The following is a 19,245-nucleotide window of genomic DNA, read 5'->3' as shown; positions in this document are numbered from 1 at the left end:
CTCTCAATCTCTGCACCTCACTCTCCCTCTCTAACGCTCTCTCTTATTCTCTAGCGGTTTCTGCATGCCTCTCTATTTCTCTCTGCCCTTGGGATAGCCCTTACTCTCTCGCTCACACTTTCTCTGTTCTCTCATTCTCTGTTCTCCCTCGGGGACTATAAATACAGGGCGCTACCGGCCCTCGGGCCTCATTTGGTGCGCGGAGTGGCTGCTGGCAACATCTATGGTGATAGTGGAAGTGATCGTGATAATATCACCTGCATCGGGATAAACAGGAAGAAGCTCTACACCGGATGCAAGTAAACAATGACGTGTCCCTAACTCTTCACCAAATGGAGGTAAACAATGACTTGTAATTAATTCCTGCAAGTCTTAACTAAAGTGGGAGTAATAGTGAACCAAATTAACATCACCTGCACCCAATGCAATGGATCTGGATAAGCAGGAAGAAGCTCTTCACTGGATGGAAGTAAACAATGACGTGTCCCCAATTCCGGTAAGTCTTTACCATGACAATTATTTATATATGTATATAAGAGGGATCAGGCCTAGTTGTAGAAGTAGTTGCGCTAACTATGGATTTCTTTATTCAATGAATTCGCTTATTGCCATGGACCCCTTTACTTAACTTTAATTTAAAGTGATTCAGCAATTTATTTTAAAGATATCTACATAACTTAATTATAATTTATTCATTGCCATGGAACCCATTACTTAGTTATACCCTTGCAGGGTATCATAGTTGTAATTGTTATATAAAAATATCAATAAATATGGATTTATATAGAATGCGAACATTATAAGCTTAGTAACGATTGATTCCCAATACAATCCTATAGGTCAAATAGAAACAACAATTAACTATAAACATCAACTTCCTGAAGTTACTTTTCTTTCCTGTTAAATATATAATATTTAAACTTCAATTACAGATAAATACTTTCCTCAAAGATTCCCTCAAACTTCTCGTTCAAGTTAATACGATTTTTCCATTTTAAATTATTCTTCTAGAAACAAAACTCTTATAACCCCTTCCCAAAACGCTTTAAACTTTAGCTAAGTTACATAAGGCCATACCCAAGACCCATTATTTAGCTATACCCTGTAATATATATAGAGCAATCTGGAGTGATTTTCGATTTCATGAGACTCTCGGCAATTAAAAAGCTCAAAAGCCATCAGAGCGAATAGTCCAAGACTCCCCGCTTGATCGCCGTCATATATGTTTTATATATGTATATATCTGGATATATACCCGAGTATTATGATACTCACCAATTCCAAAGCAAACTGCGTGGATACTCCTGTCCAGAAATATGGAGCACCTGCCTCTGGGGGAAAAGATTGCAAAAGGTGGAAAAGTGAAACAAAACAGCAAACGCTGTGCGAGCATGTACGTATAAACACTTGCTGATTGTCGACAGTGCCCGCCATCAGCATAAAGCGAAATGTGCGAATAATTTGCCAAAAATGTAGACACGAAGGTGGTGGGGGTTTTTCTTTAACTGCGAATAGGGTATGCTCTGTGGGGGAACTGAATATTTTATAATAATATATTGATAATATATATAAAACCTTTATTTTGGGTTCAGAAATTGAACCATACTCGGGATTTTATATTATTATAAAATCAGTTGAACTCTTTTAAACGTTTTGAAATTAATGAATGTAAATAATGCAAGTAGAAAATCAGTATTTGAATATATGCTTAAGAATACATTATTTTATTGACTCTATTTATATTGTTTTTCAATTATAGATTCAAGTCGAAATATATGATAAATGCTTTCAAATTACTACGAATTCCTTTTATAAACTTTAGACTTATCTTTATAACCATATACTTTTAAATATATAACATTAAATATATAATTCATTTCCTCTTTAAAATCCTATTTATATTTATTATTTTCCTTCTAAATCAAATCTCTTTACAGTTTTTAGATAATTATAATGATATTTCTTAATTTTCTCACTTGCAAAAAAGTTATATTTATTTGATTATCTCGTATAATCTCATTTATTATAGGTTCGAAAAACCCTCCTACATTTTTGAGGGCAACTTGTTCGATAAGTAGATATAATTAGTTGGCTGATTATTAATTTGCGAATCCAGCCCAACTGCCGGCATTCGCACTTACACTTCTCGCACAGGTAAATTAACGTGTTTGCCGCCGTATTGCTAATGTTGCTGATGTGGCTGATGTTCAGTTGTTCAGTCGTTCAGTTGTTCAGTTGTTCAGTTGTTCGGTTGTTCAGTTGTTCAGTTGTTCAGTTGTTCAGTTGTTCAGTTGTTCAGTTGTTCGGTTGTTCAGTTGCTCAGTTGTTCAGTTGTTCAGTTGTTCAGTTGTTCAGTTGTTCAGTTGTTCAGTTGTTTAGTTGTTCAGTTGTGCAGTTGTTCAGCTGCTCGATTCTTCAGGTTGTCGGCACGCAACCCATCATTCACAGCAGCAACGATCAGTAGCAACAATAGCAATTCAAGCCGGGCAGTGGGGCACACAAATTACCAATGTAATAGCGCCGTTTGTTTTGTTTTATGTTTTTTATACACTTCCAGGGGGTAATGTATGCTTAAATATATACTTTACTATAGGAAAATAGACAGGATTTACAGACAACATTTAACTGATTGATATTATTGATCAATCATAAACCTATTTTTTTGGTTCTGCAGCAATAAATGGATCATTCAAGATGGGTTATATATAATGTTGAAACTTTTGATTTAAAAATAAACTGCAATTTTCCTAAATAAAGATTTATTATTAAAATAATATACATACAAGTTATTTATAGTTTAATATACATATATGATCATATAAATGCGATATTCAACTGAAGGAATGATGTTTTATTAGGTAACTTAAGCACATATCAATTCTTTACGATACAGGTAATATATTGAAAACAGCACCAAGGATCATATTAAAATTGATTTATTACAATTACAAAAGTTTTTTTTACCATTTAGGCTTCCATAAACTTATAAACAAAAATTATTTTTGACATATTCAACAATTGTCTGTGTTATTATTTTAATTAGAGAAACAGACAATTTAGGCAACGAGTATAAAAATGGTAATAAAAAACAAGGAATGTTCATAAATAGGATAAGAAATCTATGAATATTCCTAGTTTTTTATTATATTAATCCATCTGATAATTTAGGGAAAGAGTATAAAAATGCCTGTCTACCGGAATTAGCTTTCTTTTTTGCTTTGTTTTTGGCTTTTTCGATGGCGGGGGCGGTGAGTTGCAGAATGGATAATTGGAAGCGAAGCAAAGTAGTTATTAGGCGATTCGCATTTTGGCATTTTTGGGGTTTTGGGATTAAAGTACACAGTAAAAAAAGTATAAAATACCAGAAAAACAAGGAATTTTCTTTTATATGATATTTTTTTTTAACTAATCAAGGTTTAAAAAAAGTCGTAACTAAGTCAAAAATGCCTTAATTTCAATTCGAAAAGCGTTCCTGAGTTAGTTCTTTGGCGCTTAACAATTCTGCATACCAAATTCTCCTTTTTAAGATATTAAAATATTTTTTTATTAATTTTTGCACATTTTAACGATGCAACCCCTTAAATTTTTTAGAAAAAATTTAAAATGGTTCTTTTGCTTCCTGAGATGGCTAGAACGATTCGCCTGTTAATGCTGATCAAGAATATATATGATTTATGGGGTCGGAAATGGCTCCTTCACTAAATAAATTTATATTTTCCTCTGAAAGGGTATAAATATCATCATTATTTACTATATATTTGAAATTGTTCAATTCTTAGTGGTTTATTTCTCTTAGTGTATCAGAGAGCAGCGTTTCCTAACGCAACAAATATTTTCGCTTGGAAATTATGCGATTGCCAATGTCTGCCGCCCACCGCTCTCTTAAGATTACTGGATCGCTGGATTTCTGGTTGGTCTTACAGCTATAAGCTTATAGCTTCAGTTACCTGGAATTTTGCAAGAGATATATACTATAGTTCGTGCCGTCGGGTAATCACGAAATCCGCGCGATATCGTGGCGTCGTGCCCTAGAACACAATGTCTCTATATCTTTCAGGAGGTCATAAATATTGTTTCGAAATGGGGGAAAATAATGTCTGGTAATGTCTAGATTCTTCGACATATAAAAGGCCTGGCCAAGGTTCAGTTTTTTTCAGTGTGTAAAGCAGATTATCATGGGTTTAATAGCGCTTTTGATAGAGCTTCTGGCTGTGTTCCTCTTGGTGGTGATTGTGGATTGTGGTTCCGAAAATGTTTCAGAAAATCAAGGTTATTTAGGAAATTCCGAAACTAAAAACCTCAACGAGCTGAGTTTATCAATTTTAAGTCTTTCAAAGGATAAGAGTGATAATGATTTGAGGCAAAATACTACAGCTTCCAATAAATCCTGGAAAATCAATCCAAACCCAAGTCCAGCCAGTTCAGAATCATGTTGTGATTGCAAAAGCCTCTCAATAATTTGCAAAGCCTCTGAACAGTTCAAATTCAAACCATTCCCATCAGAACGCTTTAAATTTGAGGATCCTTGGAATATAAACAATATCCAGAGTGCCATTCTTAATGATTTAAAAATCCGATCGGAGCTTACCGATCGCCTGCAGGATCAGCTCCGGCAGTTTCTCATAGGATTACCCCTGGATATAGCCTTCTCCACTCTGAACTACATCTGCAGCACCATTGTGGATTTAGGTGTGGTTAGGTCCAAACTTGTGCCGGACATGTCACAGATGTCCTTTCTTCTGCTTACGGAAAATAATTGCCGGAATACGAGTATCCGATTGGATCAAGTGGAAGATTTATTCAAAACTCCAGGCTTTAAACCAGATCTGCCATCGGTGCTTTTTATTACCGGCTGGAGGACGAGCATCAATAGTTCCAACAGTGGTCCCGTGGCCAAGGCCTATGCCTGTCGCAATGATACCAATATACTGGTGAGTTTATATAAACATTTAAAGATCTGGTTTTAATTACTGGATTTACTTTGATAGATCCTGGATGCCGCCAACTTTGTGGATACATTGTATTCCTGGTCAGCCTTGAATACGGAGGCCATTGGCGCCAATGTGGCCAAGGCTTTGCTTCGTCTGAATGCCACATATGTGACCGAACAGCTGCATATTGTGGGTCATAGTCTGGGAGCCCAGATAGCAGGATCCACAGGCAGGACCTATAGGCAGCTTTCGAATGGAAAAATCCTTAAGCGTTTGACGGGATTGGATCCTGCTAATCCCTGCTTCTATGATGGCAATGATTTGGAGGGTTTGAGAAGTGGAGATGCCAGATTTGTGGACATTATTCACTCGAATCCTGGAATGCTGGGCTCCTCGAAGAGAGCAGGGGATGCGGATTTCTTTGTCCAGGGAAGAATACCATTTAAGGCTGGTTGCACTGGCCTGGAGGCCATCACATGCTCTCATCAGAGAGCTGTGGATTATTATGCAGAGAGTGTTTATCCCTCGAATGAGAACGATTTCCTGGGACGTCGTTGTGATCGTTATGCCGATCTCCTCGTAGGGAGATATTGTCAGGACACAAGGACAGTGATGGGTTATGGTGCCAGACCCACGGAGCTGGGACTTTACTATGTGGGTGCCAATGGAGAGGAACCCTATGGTCAGAATGCAGATCTGGGGATATATACACAATCCACCAGCGAATGCGGCAATTGTGATTGAGTTTTTTTGGGGTTTACTATATAAATTATTTCAGTATCTTTTGATGACAAATGTATCTTTTTTTTTTATACAATATCTTATGTCAACGGGTATTTCCCCATAATTTCAAGGACAGGACGACGCCTTTATTGGGTGGGCCAAGCCCCTGCTTCCCCTTTTTTCCGGTCACCAAAAATCGTGATTTGTGTGAGAAATCGCTGTCAAGCCAAAGTAAATTCTTTTGTGACGTCTATGGGATCACACAAAACATAGTCCAGAGCACGTCGATGGAATGACAATGGCTTGGAGATCGGAGATTGGGGATTGGAGATCGGTGAGGGGAGATTTCTAGCCGGGATTGGGGAATATGGAATGAGCAGTGAGTAGTGATTCCGCATTAATATGTCTCGGTTGTCGTAACCAGCAGTAGCTCTTGATGTTATTTAAAGGCTACTTGTTCCAGCACTGAGAGAAAAAGTAATTGGGAGGAATATATAATATAAATTCGTTATGAATATATAACAATTTTTGGTAAAAGAAGACTTTGAAAACAAAAAAAATGTTAATTTTATGTATTTAATATGCTCAAGACCTTAAAATATTGATTTTTTATATAATCAAAGCAAATGTTTTTTAACTAAATTTAGTTTTTTGATATTAAATGGTTCTAAATACATACTAAAACTAATAAATCTAGTATATTTTTACTGTGTACTTTTTTGATACACTACCGAAAGGAAGGGTAATAGACCTTGCCAATAAACTGAGGAAGTTTGTTTACAAATCTAAACAAAAACATAATCAAATAAAATAAATAAAATAAATGTGCTGTCCAGTATTCCATAATCATTTACAGACGACCCCCTTGGAGAGATTAGCAGCGGGGAATTCCAAGATCACAATGTCAAATACATATAATTCTCATGTTTGGCGAGAGATTAAAACGAGTTTATTTTGGGCTATAAATAAATAAATACTGAATACAATTACTAGCATAAAGTTCCTTGTTTATATATCATACCAAACCCTAGAGTGTTTATCCCTTCGACTTGCTGATAACTATATGTAACAGGTCATTATAGATTTTCACGACCTGAGATTTAATGCATCTCGATTGGAATTGAAATATATGCAGATGAGGGCGAGACATGCGAATGCAGTTCCCTGGACACCCGGAATCTCAACCAGATTCTCAACCAGAATCTGAGCTAGAATCTCATATAGATTCACTTTGAAGCCCGAATCTGATTCCCATTTGGAGAGACGAGAGGCGCCGCGATCGGAATGGAAACTAATTAAGTGACAAGTGCACCTTATCTGATCGGAACCACATCGATATGGTCACAGCCGAGCGGAATCGTAAGTGTATATATTTATATATATGTGCATATATATAAGGCGTTTGCTGGAGTCTATATAAAGCCTTGTCATCGGGCTTCCGGCACTCAGTTAGCTTCCAGATCTTGTCCAGAATGGGTGAGCCAAGTGGGAAGAGAATGCTATCGATTCAGCACCTGTTGGTCCTTCTCCTGCTCCAGTTGCTCTCACCACTGGCGGCCATCGAGTGGACGCTGCCGGATGTCATCGATTCCATTGGCAATGTGGGCACCACCATTGTGGATCCCAGTTTGTTGCCCACACCTCAGGGATTACTCGAAGGCTCCAAGCAGCTCATTGCCGGGTATCCCTTTGAGTTCGTCTCCAGTTCGCTGAGTGTGATTTGTAAGTAAATATATTGTTTTATTAATAATTTATAATGATGAGAAATGTTTAATTACAGGCTCTCAGGCCTTGGCCTCCAATAAAATCAAGTCCAAGTTCATGCCAGACATCAAGAAAATGAACTTCCAGCTGCAGACAGCTTGTACCAAGACCAATTTCCCTTTGACCAAACCTGAGGAAATGTGGAGGAGTCCCCTGTTTGATCCCACGAAGAAGGTGGTCATCCTGGCCACAGGATGGACCACCACAGTGAATGGATCCGATACAATTGATTTCTTCTCAAAGGCCTACAACTGTCGCGGAGATGTCAACTTTGTGGTGAGTTTAAAGACTATTACATCAAAGGAAATCTAAGATTTATTAAATATAGTATAGCCTGATAAGGGTTGGGAATATATAAGCTTTAGTTACATAAAGGATTGCATCTCATGTTAGGGGATTTCTTATATAAAGTTCAAGTAAGCTGCTTAAGTTTATTATTAACCACAAAACAGGGAATGAAAACCAAGAGTCATGGCTTTAAAGAATAAATTATACCCTATAGAAATGTATATATAATTACATATTCAATTACAGGCCGTAGATGCTGCTCGGTTTGTGGATACCCTGTACACCTGGTCCGCCTTCAATACGGAGGAAATTGGCGAGAATATAGCTCTTGGCCTGGTGAAGCTCCTGGACCTTATGCCCGTATCGAATATCCATTTGATTGGCCATAGTTTGGGTGCACATATTGTGGGATCTGCTGGGCGACACCTCCATCGTCTTACTGGACAGACTATACCCAGGATCACTGGTCTGGATCCTGCCAAGCCTTGCTTCAACGAAGGCGAAGTCCTGTCTGGTTTATTGCGTGGCGATGCCGATTTCATTGATGTAATCCATAGCAATTCCGGTGTTCTGGGCAAAAGGGATCCCCTTGGAGATGCGGACTTTTATCCAGGTGGATTGGATCCCTTGCCCGCAGGGTGCTTCTCAGTTGTCTGTGCCCATGCCAGATCCTGGCAATACTTTGCGGAGACTGTGTACCCAGGAAATGAGCGCAATTTCTTGGCCACTCGCTGCAGTTCGCTGACTCGCCTCCGGGATTTCCGCTGTTCCGGCGAAGAGGTGCCCATGGGTTATGCTGTGCCCCGGAATCTCAAGGGCAACTTCTTCCTGGAGGTTAGCGCCACCTCACCCTTTGGCATCCGTGCCTCCATTGTGCGATCGAGCCACCTAGAGGAATGTGGTTTGTGTCCCAATGGCACCTCGAGCACCACCCCCGAACCGATCACCTCAACCACGGCCAAGTCGGGATCCTTGTTTGGTCTTGGCTAGAGTTGACGATTTTCCTATGGGCTTTGTTTTTTATCGGTGGATTGTTCCATTCCGATTTACATATATATATGCATAAAATTCGTGTTTAAGTTGCCCAATTAATATTAGCAAAAGAATGAGGCCACAAGGCATGTCCTAGAATGTGATATTAAAGGATTTGATTAACTAAGAAAGGCTTGCACACACACACCCACACACATTTACTTATCCCCCATGAATAAAAAATAACAATAAACTATTATAGATATACTATTATATACACATAAATATTAAATTGTATAAAACCCGTTTGCATACTGCTTGAATTTCCTATTGAACTCGGAAGCTACTATTTAGCATTAAGATTTGATCTTGATAGCTTGTTACAGTGTAGATCAAGGGAAAAGCTATACATTTTCGATCCCAGTTAGCTTTGAGTTCTACTTAAAATTTCTGTAATTTAACTTGACCATTTTTCCAAGGATTTCATGTAGCTGGAGTGGCCTGAGTTGTAGGGGTACAGTTGCAGTTGGCCTTAAATAGGGGTTCGGAACCGGGCTGTGTAAATGTGTCCTTACGGCGCTACAGCATTTTGCTAGGTGTTTCTTCCTTTTTTTAGTTATATATCATTAGATATCGTTTTAGACCTAGTATTTTGAATTTTAGATCTATTAAATTGAATGTGAGGTCAGAAAGAAGATATTGTTTAGAATAGAGTACTGTCTAACAGGTATTCCTGTTATCCTTACGGTTCTTATAGAATTTTAATTGCATGTATTCTTGATTTTTTATTTTTATTTATCACTAGATAATGTATAGTAGTCCTAGTATACCGATTTTTAGAACGATTAAACTGGATTTGAGGTCAGAAATAAGATATTGTTCAGAATACTTTCTATACTGTCTATCAGCTATTGCTTTTACTTACCCGTTGAGTCTTACCCGTTCTTATATTTTTGAATTGAAGTTTTTATTGATTTTTAAGAAATATCTATATTTCAAGTTATAAGTATACCTAACCTTTGTCCATAGCCTTTATTGGAATAGTATAATATCATTGAGTGATCAGTTGGTTTAGGTTTAGTATACGTTTTACCCTGTAAAGTATTTGGTTAAATGTTAATTATGTTTAAGTTTTACCTTATATATTTCGATCCTTGTTGGCCATGATTTTCCTTAAAAAGTATTTCAACAATCCTTTAACTTATACTGAACAATTTACCCAAGGATCTCATGTAGCTGGAGTGGCCTGAGTTGTAGGGGTACAGTTGCAGGTGGCCTTAAATAGGGGTTCGGATCCGGGCTGTGTAAATGTGTCTTTACGGCGCTTCAGCATTTTGCCAGATGTTTCCTTCTTTTTTTTTAGTTATTTATTAGTAGATATAGCTTAGAAGACCTAGTATACCGATTTTAAGAACGATTAAACTGGATTTGGGATCAGAAAAAAGATATTCTTTAGAATAGTCTCTATACAGTCTAACAGTTTTTACTTTTACACGTTCTTATCTTACATGTTCCTGATCTTACCCGTTCTGATACATAGTTTGATTTGCAGTTTTTATTTAATTTTAAGAAATATCCGTATTATAAGTTATAAGAATACCTCACCATTTTTCCATAGTCTTTACTGGAACAGTATAAGCTCATTGAGAGAGCAGTTGGTTAGGGTTTAGGTTATCTTTCGTTGGAATTCTATTTTCTCCTGTAAGGTATTTGGTTATATTTTAATTATGATTAAGTCTTTCCTTATATATTTCGATACTGGTTGGCCATGAGTGTGTTGCAATCCTATAACTTATAGTGAATAAGTTACCCAAGGATTTCATGTAGTTGAGGTGACCTGAGGTGTATCGTCGCAGTTTAATATGACAATATACAACGGTTCAAAACCGGATGGTTTTGTTTCCTTTTTTTTTTAATTATTCTATAATAAATTATTAAATAAATTGTATGTATAGAAAATACTCTTTATGGAACAGTCAATCTGTGAAAGAGTTATTGTATCATATCTGGTTCCCCGATTTCTTAATCAGAAACCATAAATCTTTAAAAAATATATATAATATAAATATGGCATTCTAATCCCCTGGATTATCTACCAAAAAGAAACCCCTTGGAGTCTCTGAAACTGAAAGATAAATAATCTGCGGAAAAGAGGCCGCGATGTCGCCACAACAAGCTCTGAGATGTCTCTTGACTGTTGACTCTGGTCGTTGACAATTATCTTCTGACTGGCGCCTAGGTACAGTGGGACCTATGCCCGGATATCGACATGAACTGGACTTTAACTGGATACTAAAAAAGGAAAAAAAATGGGACTGGATGTCAGGTGGTTTTCCATCCAGATGAGCTTTAAGGTCAGCCACACGAAGTGGAGAATGTTGTCTGGGGAGAATGAATGATGATTTCATGCGAGTGTTGTTGTCTATAAATATATAGACTTAACTCTTTAATGTACCAGATGTCCTAGATGGATTTGCATCTTTATGGCTGGGAAAGTTGATTTCGATTTCGATTTCTAGATTTTAAGATGCAATTAATTGGCATGGGATGTAATTGATGGGGGTCAGAACTTATTATTATTATTCCCTGGCATTTATTGATCTTGGTTAAACAGCTTGCCATGAGAATTTTATATATTTAAAGCACAGGAAATTATATTAATTATTGAGTTTAATTTTGTAGCTGTCAAACAGAACTGTCTTCCCATGTCCTTCACTGACATCAAGTTCAGGAAATCCCATTGTCCAGATCCAGTTACCTTTTGAACCTGATCTCTCCACTGTGCCACAGTCAATACCCATGGACCCCTTCACCTCAAATCCGCAGCTTCAGACACATCTTTTACTTCATCTCCACCTCCATGTGTATCTCCATCTGCATCTGCATCTGCAAGTGTCTCCGTTTACAGCTTAAGCTGCCAGCTTGACAAATGACTCACAGGCCATATTTCTGAAGCTAGCCTCACTTCAGAAAATTTGTGGCTTAAACCAGGGCTCAGTGACAAAAGCACTGCGAAAAAAAAAGGGAACCCAATTACTTATGTCTTGTAATTAATATTTAATTGATTTCAAATCTAAACAAGCTAAGCCATTACTTTTAATGATGAGTATTTGCAACTATTGTTGCTCTGTTGATTAATTTTTATTAATTAAGATTTTAATACAACTCGGGATCCTTGTTTGGTCTTGGCTAAAGTTGAGGTTTTTGCTATGGCTTTTTGTTTTGTTTTTTATCGGAGTATTGTTTCATTCCGATATATATATATTTATTTGCATAAAATCCGTGTTTTAGATGCTCAATTAATATTAGCAAAAGAATGTGGCCAAAAGGCATCTCCTAGAATGTGATATTGAGCGAATTGATAAATGAAAAAATAAAAATAAACTATTATAGATAAATTATATATATTTTATAATATATAATTGTATTAAAGCCTTTGCATACTGCTTAAATTTCATATTTAACTTGGAAGCTACTATTTAGATTTGATCTTGATAGCTTGTCACAGTGTATTGGGTCAAGGGAAAAGTTATACATTTTCGATCCCAGTTAGCTTTGATTTCTACTTAAAATTTCTGTAATTTAACTTGACCATTTTTCCAAGGATTTCATGTAGCTGGAGTGGCCTGAGTTGTAGGGGTACAGTTGCAGTTGGCCTTAAATAGGGGTTCGGAACCGGGCTGTGTAAATGTGTCCTTACGGCGCTTCAGCATTTTGCTTAGGTGTTTCTTTCTTTTTTTAGTTATATATCATTAGATATCGTTTTAGACCTAGTATTTTGAATTTTAGATCTATTAAATTGAATGTGAGGTCAGAAAGAAGATATTGTTTAGAATAGAGTACTGTCTAACAGCTATTCCTGTTATCCTTACGGTTCTTATAGAATTTTAATTGCATGTATTCTTGATTTTTTATTTTTATTTATCACTAGATAATGTATAGTAGTCCTAGTATACCGATTTTTAGAACGATTAAACTGGATTTGAGGTCAGAAATAAGATATTGTTCAGAATACTTTCTATACTGTCTATCAGCTATTGCTTTTACTTACCCGTTGAGTCTTACCCGTTCTTATATTTTTGAATTGAAGTTTTTATTGATTTTTAAGAAATATCTATATTTCAAGTTATAAGTATACCTAACCTTTGTCCATAGCCTTTATTGGAATAGTATAATATCATTGAGTGATCAGTTGGTTTAGGTTTAGTATACGTTTTACCCTGTAAAGTATTTGGTTAAATGTTAATTATGTTTAAGTTTTACCTTATATATTTCGATCCTTGTTGGCCATGATTTTCCTTAAAAAGTATTTCAACAATCCTTTAACTTATACTGAACAATTTACCCAAGGATTTCATGTAGCTGGAGTGGCCTGAGTTGTAGGGGTACAGTTGCAGGTGGCCTTAAATAGGGGTTCGGAACCGGGCTGTGTAAATGTGTCTTTACGGCGCTTCAGCATTTTGCCAGATGTTTCTTTCTTTTTTTTTAGTTAAGATTTTAATACAGAGCTCTCCCCCTATTTTTTCGAGTGCATTTCTGGTGCAGTTTCCGCAGCAGCAGCAGCAGCAGCAGCAGCAGCAGCAGCGAGGCGAGGAAATGATCCATCAAGCGTGTGAGTTATGTACGAATTTTGCAACTTGGCCACATGGTTGGCTGCTTCTCTGGCTCCCTCCCTCCGATGGCTGATGGGGAGGCAGAGCAGCTTCTTGGCATCTTGCGGGTTGTAAAGCGGTTGACCCTGGTCAAGAATCGGACGCTCAAAGTGGTTTAATAAACTGCAATTACCTGGCCCAGCCACCCGCCGCTGGAGCGAGATTTATTTTGTGGATTCTCGACTTGCCTCGCCCCCTGGAGACGAGATCTGTCTGGGCCACGCAGTTCAGTTCAGTTCAGTTCAGTTTCGGTTTTCAGTTTTTGCGATAAATAGCGAGCGAAAATCCAGTGGACACAGCATTCGAGTGCCACACTTTTGGAGACGCACAGCGGAAATCGAGATTCGGGATCAATCGAGGACTCTCACACTCAACGGAATCAATCAAAGATGAAGGTGTTCCTGGTACTCTGCGCCCTGGTGGCCTGTGTCTCGGCAGGCATTGTCCGCAGCTCCTCCGGCTGGGGATCGGGTCCCTGGGGTGGCAGCAGCAGCGGTTGGAATAGCGGTTGGTCCTCCCAGCCGCAGGTGATCAAGGTCATCAAGATTGGCGGAGGAGGTGGCTGGAGTGGTGGCAACTCAGGATGGAGCAGTGGCAACTCTGGCTGGGGTGGCAACTCTGGCTGGGGTGGTAACTCTGGCTGGAGCAGTGGCAACTCCGGCTGGGGTGGTGGCAACTCTGGCTGGAGCAGTGGCAATTCAGGATGGAACAATGGATGGTCCAGTTCGGGATCCAATAGTGGCTGGTGGTGAAGCATCCTGCCAGCGAGGGAAGAGAATAACAAAACCCAGAAAATTGCCATCTAAGGAAACCAAGTCCCAATCCCTAATCCCTTATCCCTAACCCTATATCCTATATCCTCTCTGGTTCACACAATCGATGTTGTAATATAAATATACACCACAATATATATAGTTTATAAATATTCCCCTCTATTTTTTTTTTTTGATTAAAATACTCTTTTTTGTATACACAAAAAATAAGAATAATAAAACTGCATATATTGAACTGCACATAAGATATATTCCTAGATGATATAGTTGGTGTGTCTGCTTTGTTTGTTTCTTTAATTTTTTAGCTTCTTAATTTTTTACAAAAATCCATAAATTTAGCATCTTGCGTGCTGCATTTATTTTTCCATTATTTTATGATTGGTTGCCGCATAAATGTGCATTTTGTATGGATGATCTTTTGCATTATTGATCGTTAGCAATTAACATTCTAAGATCGAGCATTGAGTGTGCCTCGGCAATTATTATTATTTTATGGATATTTGCAAATGATTGTGGAACATGATCATGATCATGATGATGATGTGGCCAAGGTGCTGAGGCGACTGGAGTTCACCAGAGATCATGGAAACAGTGGCTATGGATGAGTCTATATAATTAAATGGAAAGGCTTAAAACTTGAACAGGAAGTGAAGGGTACTTATTTTCATGGCCTAAATAAATTAAATTAATCATTTATACTAACTAAATATATAAACTATAGTTCTATGCCTGTGCTATGAAATGTTTCTTTTGTTTTAGAAACAATTAGAAACAGCAAATGTTTTAAATTACTTTCAAGGTTTGGGTTTTAAATATGTTATATTTGTATCAAGTACATGTAAGCACTTTTATTTTATTTATTAGTGAATTACTTACTTAATTACTTAAAATTTAAACATTTATTTAGTATTAAAGTCATCTTTGCATTTCCATTTGAACCTATCTCTAGTTTTTCCACTGTATGCTGACTTTTGCTTCATTGACAGAGGTCAGCTTGTGGTCTTGGCTCTGAAGAAGATATAACATATATAAATATATATCTTTAGAGATATATGTCTGTCTATATACTCGCTGATACATCAGACATCGCCACTGCTGGTGGCAGCAGAAATTGATGAAATTTATGGTAAGTAATGCACTTGAGCATGAATATAGCCATGTTTGCATGGTAATTGACATTGAACTAGTGCTTGCTTGGGTGTATGAGAGTGTGTGGTGTGTGTACTGAGTGTGTGTGTACTGAGTGTGTGTGTACTGAGTGTGTGTGTCAGTGCAACAGAGTCGTGTCTGAAGCATTTACCAATTTTCAATTCAACTCGGCGGCTGCTGTATAAATGAAGATTAATTGCCGCAAATATTGCATGGCAAATAGGCAAAAGACGAGAAAACGAAAACTAAAATGAGCATAAAATATGAAATGAAAATGATTGGGGAAAATCATTTGTTTATTAAACTTATTTGAATGCTCTGTAATAAAGTTTATTATTATTATTTAAGGTCTTTTGAATCACTCTTCTTGTATATAGATATTTAAATTAAATTGTTTTATGACTGAATATTCCCATTTATTCTAGCTAAGTTATTTTCTGTTCGAACAAGCTCAAGTGTGAACCATAAATTGCTCACTTCAAAATTCTTTAAAAGTAATGAAGAATTCTAAAACAAATTGAGGGGAGGGGTGGCTGTCCATAGATGGTTCGAGAACATATTAACAACAAATTAAATATGTTTAGAATTTTCGAATTGGTAGACAAATTGCTTGGTGTTCTAAGCAACAAACAAGTGTGTGTGTTAACAATTAATGATGCAGCCATGGCTCAGCGGTTTTATATATTTTTTTTTTGTATTTTCCAAGTGGTTTTCGCTTGGTTTTGGTTTTGGTTTTGGTTTGGGCCCGGTGGCGTATACGCGATATTCCCATTGCAGCTCATTGCGTATACGCCGAGTGCGCCATCGTACTTGATACTTGAGACTCGAGACTCGAGACTCGATCGCATTGTCTCGCATTGTGGAGTGCAGTTCTCAACCTTCCTTTGGGCTGCCAGTCGAGGGATGTTTGGGCGTCGGAGATGACTCAGCCAATGTTCTGGCAATCAGTTCCGCAGCGTGAGCTATAAAAACCAGGCCTGGTTCTGGGCCAATTCATCAGTGGCATCGAGCCTCCTCCAGCAGCAGTTGCGCAACAGTTGCGGTTCCATATCGTCTTCACATAATATTCTATACACTTTTTTTTGAGTGCCCAAAGGATTAGCTCCTGAGATGCGTCACGCTTTGATCCTTGTGTTTGTTTGCGGTCTCCTGATCGCCTTTGCCTCGGCGGGTCTGCTGGGCGGTGGAGGAGGTGGTGGAGGCGGTGGCGGCTACGGAGGAAGCGGCGGTGGTGGCGGTGGCCAAGGAGGTTATGGTGGAGGCGGTGGCCATGGACAGAAGAAGAACGGAGGCGGCCAAGGAGGCTGGCAAAACGGAGGAGGAGGTGGCGGTCAAGGAGGCTGGCAGAAGAATGGAGGCGGAGGAGGCGGTGGCCAAGGAGGCTATGGACGCGGCAATCAAGGTTTGTAGGCCCCAAAAGGATTTCTCTTCCATAACTTTGAAGGGAAATACTTATATCCTTCCAAACTTAATTAATTCATTAAAATATTCCCTAGGTGGCCATGGAGGCGGCGGTGGTCAGGGCAGCTATGGCGGCGGCCAAGGTGGACATGGTGGTGGCAGCAAATCCCTGGCCGGTAATCGTGGCAGCTCCGTGTCCTGGCAGGGCGGCAATGGCGGCGGCGGCGGCGGCGGTGGCAACAAGCATGGCGGCCATGGTGGCAACGGAGGCGGTGGCAAGTACGGCGGCGGCGGCAGCGGCGGAGGTGGTGGTGGCCACCATGGCGGCGGTGGCTGGTAATCAGCTTCTCCATTCCAAGCCAGAATCCACAAGCGAGAGCAGCTTATTCGCCGGCTGACCCGCTGACATGTGTTCCCAATGCATAGATCCTTAACCCTCCTCCTACCTTGTTTTTTTTATTGTAAATCAAAAGTTTATAATGAACCATTCTTTTCCTATTTCTCCCTTTTTTTGTGCACTAATAAAACAATATATTTTGAATTTTATAAAAAATTGTGACCGTTTTTATTGGGTTAAGGAATAAATTGTAATTCTTTGTAATTTGTTGAGAATTTGAATGAATTCGTAAAAATCTATATACATTTATATGTATATTTAATTATGATTCACTTGAAATCTGAATACCAAAAGGAAATAATAAAGTCTTATGTCTACGAAAAGACCTGAAATATTCGCTTTCTTGAGTTCTGTAATTATATATTATATTATATTTTTATATGTTATTTTTTGGGATAGTCAAAATTTAAAATACTCATAACTTAGTCAAAAATGCCTTAATTTCAATTCAGAAATCGCTCCTGTGTTAGTTTTGTGGTTATTTTCAAAACTGCATACCTTACTTAATATTTAAAAAAATAAAAATTTTTGTCGATTTTTACAAATTATAACGATGTAACCCCTTATAAAATTTTCAAAATATACAAAAAAAAAAAATTGTTTTCTTACCGACATGGCCAGAAAAATTCGTCTGTTAATGCTGATCAAGAATATATATGATTTATAGGGTCGGAAATGGCTCCCTCTTTTAATAAATATAATAATACCCTCTGAACGGGTATAACAAAGAACTGTTGCTATTTTATTTTATAAATAATATTTCAATCTATTTTATATTATTTTAAAATACCAAACACATCTATATTATTTGTTTAACTAAATATTTGAAGTTGCAAAGCAAATAATTAAGGAATTACTATATCTTCCTGCACCTGAAATATATTTCCAAAAGCACATGACATGTCCCCAGGACCACCCAGCAGAAAGAAATCCTTCAAGATTACGTTCTCGTAAGGTTTATTCACATATATATTTCTGGGACATACAACAAAGAAAAAAAAAAGAGGATTGGTTAAAATTAGGGCAGAGAAATGTTATATACAAGCTGAGTAGTGGGATCTAGTATCGCCTCGTTGCCAGTTTTTTGCCAGATGTGGTCCAAGTGTCCGGGTGTCCAAGCTTTACCAGGACGACCAGCCACCGCCTCCTCCGCCACTCTTCCAGCCTCCGCCACCTCCGCCAGAGGACCAACCGCTGCTAATCTTGCTGGGCCAGGCCGAGGAGGAGCTGCCGCCCGATGACCATCCAGAGCCGCCACTCTTCCAGCCACCGCCGCCGCCGCCACCACTCTTCCAGCCACCGCCGCTGCCACCCAAGGACCAGCCGCCGCCGCCTCCTCCGGAGGACCAGCCACCACCACCGCCGCTCAAGCTGGACAGAGCCTGGGACTTCCACCCCGAGAGGCTGGACAAGGCGCTGGACCAGCCGGAGCCGCCGCCAGAGCCAGATTTCCAGCCGGAACTGCCACCGGAACTAGGCCAACCTCCAGAGGACCAGCCACCGCTTCCACCGCCGCTCTTCCAGCCACTGCCTCCACCTCCAGAGGACCAGCCGCCGCTTCCACCGCCGCTCTTCCAGCCACCTCCACCGCCGCCACTCTTCCAGCCGCCACCTCCACCGCCCGATGAAGGCCAGGCACTGATGATGACCTTGCTGCCGCCACCGCCGCCTCCGGACCAACCTCCTCCTCCGCCAGAGGACCAACCGCCTCCTCCGCCGCCGCTGCTCCAGCCATGGGGCTTGCCCTGGACAGCGATCAGTCCCAGCACCACCAGCAGCCCGAGCAGGCCAAGGCGTCGTGTCATCGTGGTCGTCGTCGTTGTGGATTGCATCTCCGCCGCTGCCGTGCACTAACTAGTTCCCCACTGCAGCCACTCTCGGCTATTTATACCCCTCGAAGATCCCAAGATTCTAAGCTCAACGGAGTCTGAGTCTCAGACTGAGTCGGGTGCCTCGTATAATCAGATGTAATTGCCAAAACTGCCACAGAGACCGCTTACAATGGCCATTGCTCGGGGCTGGAAGGGGGACTGGACGGGGTGGTGCTCGATGGTGGTGCGGGGTTAAGCGGCACATCGGCTCGGATCTCGGATCTCCTCGGTTGAAGCAACGCCACTTGATGGGCCTCATTATGCCAGCGCCACCGTCAGTTTCAGTTTCAGTTTTAGCTTCAGTTTTAGCTTCAACTTTCGATT

At 39.4% G+C, this 19,245-nt stretch overlaps 5 protein-coding genes across 6 annotated transcripts; 4 read left to right on the top strand and 1 right to left on the bottom strand.

Annotated features, from left to right (window-relative positions):
* The first annotated feature begins 3,211 nt into the window (after positions 1 to 3,211).
* On the top strand, positions 3,212 to 5,726 carry LOC110184307 (phospholipase A1). Its single transcript, XM_020952795.2, has 2 exons — positions 3,212 to 4,931; positions 4,989 to 5,726. The coding sequence occupies exons 1-2, from the start codon at positions 4,176 to 4,178 to the stop codon at positions 5,673 to 5,675; spliced, it is 1,443 nt and encodes a 480-aa protein (XP_020808454.2). The 5' UTR covers positions 3,212 to 4,175; the 3' UTR covers positions 5,676 to 5,726.
* A 1,084-nt stretch (positions 5,727 to 6,810) lies between these two features.
* LOC110184292 (vitellogenin-3) lies at positions 6,811 to 8,984 on the top strand. Of its 2 annotated transcripts, none has more exons than XM_086836748.1 (4): positions 6,811 to 7,013; positions 7,066 to 7,376; positions 7,435 to 7,694; positions 7,953 to 8,984. In XM_086836748.1, exons 2-4 carry the CDS (start codon positions 7,127 to 7,129, stop codon positions 8,694 to 8,696), a joined length of 1,254 nt encoding a protein of 417 aa, XP_086692874.1. In that variant the 5' UTR covers positions 6,811 to 7,013; positions 7,066 to 7,126; the 3' UTR covers positions 8,697 to 8,984. The 2 variants fall into 2 exon arrangements, with proteins under 2 accessions (XP_086692874.1, XP_020808436.2); XM_020952777.2 differs by having other exon boundaries at positions 6,983 to 7,013; positions 7,077 to 7,376.
* Positions 8,985 to 13,633: 4,649 nt separating this feature from the next.
* Positions 13,634 to 14,343, top strand: LOC110184322 (uncharacterized). The gene has a single exon (XM_020952815.2). It carries the CDS (start codon positions 13,720 to 13,722, stop codon positions 14,080 to 14,082), a length of 363 nt encoding a protein of 120 aa, XP_020808474.2. The 5' UTR covers positions 13,634 to 13,719; the 3' UTR covers positions 14,083 to 14,343.
* Positions 14,344 to 16,247: 1,904 nt separating this feature from the next.
* On the top strand, positions 16,248 to 17,206 carry LOC110184329 (uncharacterized). The gene is made up of 2 exons (XM_020952824.2): positions 16,248 to 16,654; positions 16,749 to 17,206. The coding sequence occupies exons 1-2, from the start codon at positions 16,363 to 16,365 to the stop codon at positions 16,991 to 16,993; spliced, it is 537 nt and encodes a 178-aa protein (XP_020808483.2). The 5' UTR covers positions 16,248 to 16,362; the 3' UTR covers positions 16,994 to 17,206.
* Positions 17,207 to 17,990: 784 nt separating this feature from the next.
* Positions 17,991 to 18,924, bottom strand: LOC110184317 (uncharacterized). Its single transcript, XM_020952806.2, has one exon. It carries the CDS (start codon positions 18,880 to 18,882, stop codon positions 18,172 to 18,174), a length of 711 nt encoding a protein of 236 aa, XP_020808465.2. The 5' UTR covers positions 18,883 to 18,924; the 3' UTR covers positions 17,991 to 18,171.
* Positions 18,925 to 19,245: the final 321 nt, after the last annotated feature.

Source organism: Drosophila serrata, unplaced genomic scaffold (genome assembly GCF_035046125.1).
Source record: "Drosophila serrata isolate PLE 108 unplaced genomic scaffold, ASM3504612v1 contig_293, whole genome shotgun sequence".
Taxonomy (NCBI): Eukaryota; Metazoa; Arthropoda; class Insecta; order Diptera; family Drosophilidae; genus Drosophila; species Drosophila serrata.
This window is presented reverse-complemented; position numbering and strand designations above follow the sequence as displayed.

Bases quoted from the DNA above. Each gene is read 5' to 3' on its own strand.
- LOC110184307 (XM_020952795.2), top strand. From the start codon at position 4,176: ATGGGTTTAATAGCGCTTTTGATAGAGCTTCTGGCTGTGTTCCTCTTG. The intron at 4,932-4,988 runs GTGAGTTTATAT...TTACTTTGATAG, and splicing joins GCAATGATACCAATATACTG to ATCCTGGATGCCGCCAACTT.
- LOC110184292 (XM_020952777.2), top strand. From the start codon at position 6,992: ATGGTCACAGCCGAGCGGAATC. The intron at 7,014-7,076 runs GTAAGTGTATAT...GTCTATATAAAG, and splicing joins GGTCACAGCCGAGCGGAATC to CCTTGTCATCGGGCTTCCGG. The intron at 7,377-7,434 runs GTAAGTAAATAT...GTTTAATTACAG, and splicing joins CAGTTCGCTGAGTGTGATTT to GCTCTCAGGCCTTGGCCTCC.
- LOC110184322 (XM_020952815.2), top strand. From the start codon at position 13,720: ATGAAGGTGTTCCTGGTACTCTGCGCCCTGGTGGCCTGTGTCTCGGCA.
- LOC110184329 (XM_020952824.2), top strand. From the start codon at position 16,363: ATGCGTCACGCTTTGATCCTTGTGTTTGTTTGCGGTCTCCTGATCGCC. The intron at 16,655-16,748 runs GTTTGTAGGCCC...AATATTCCCTAG, and splicing joins CTATGGACGCGGCAATCAAG to GTGGCCATGGAGGCGGCGGT.
- LOC110184317 (XM_020952806.2), bottom strand. From the start codon at position 18,882: ATGCAATCCACAACGACGACGACCACGATGACACGACGCCTTGGCCTG.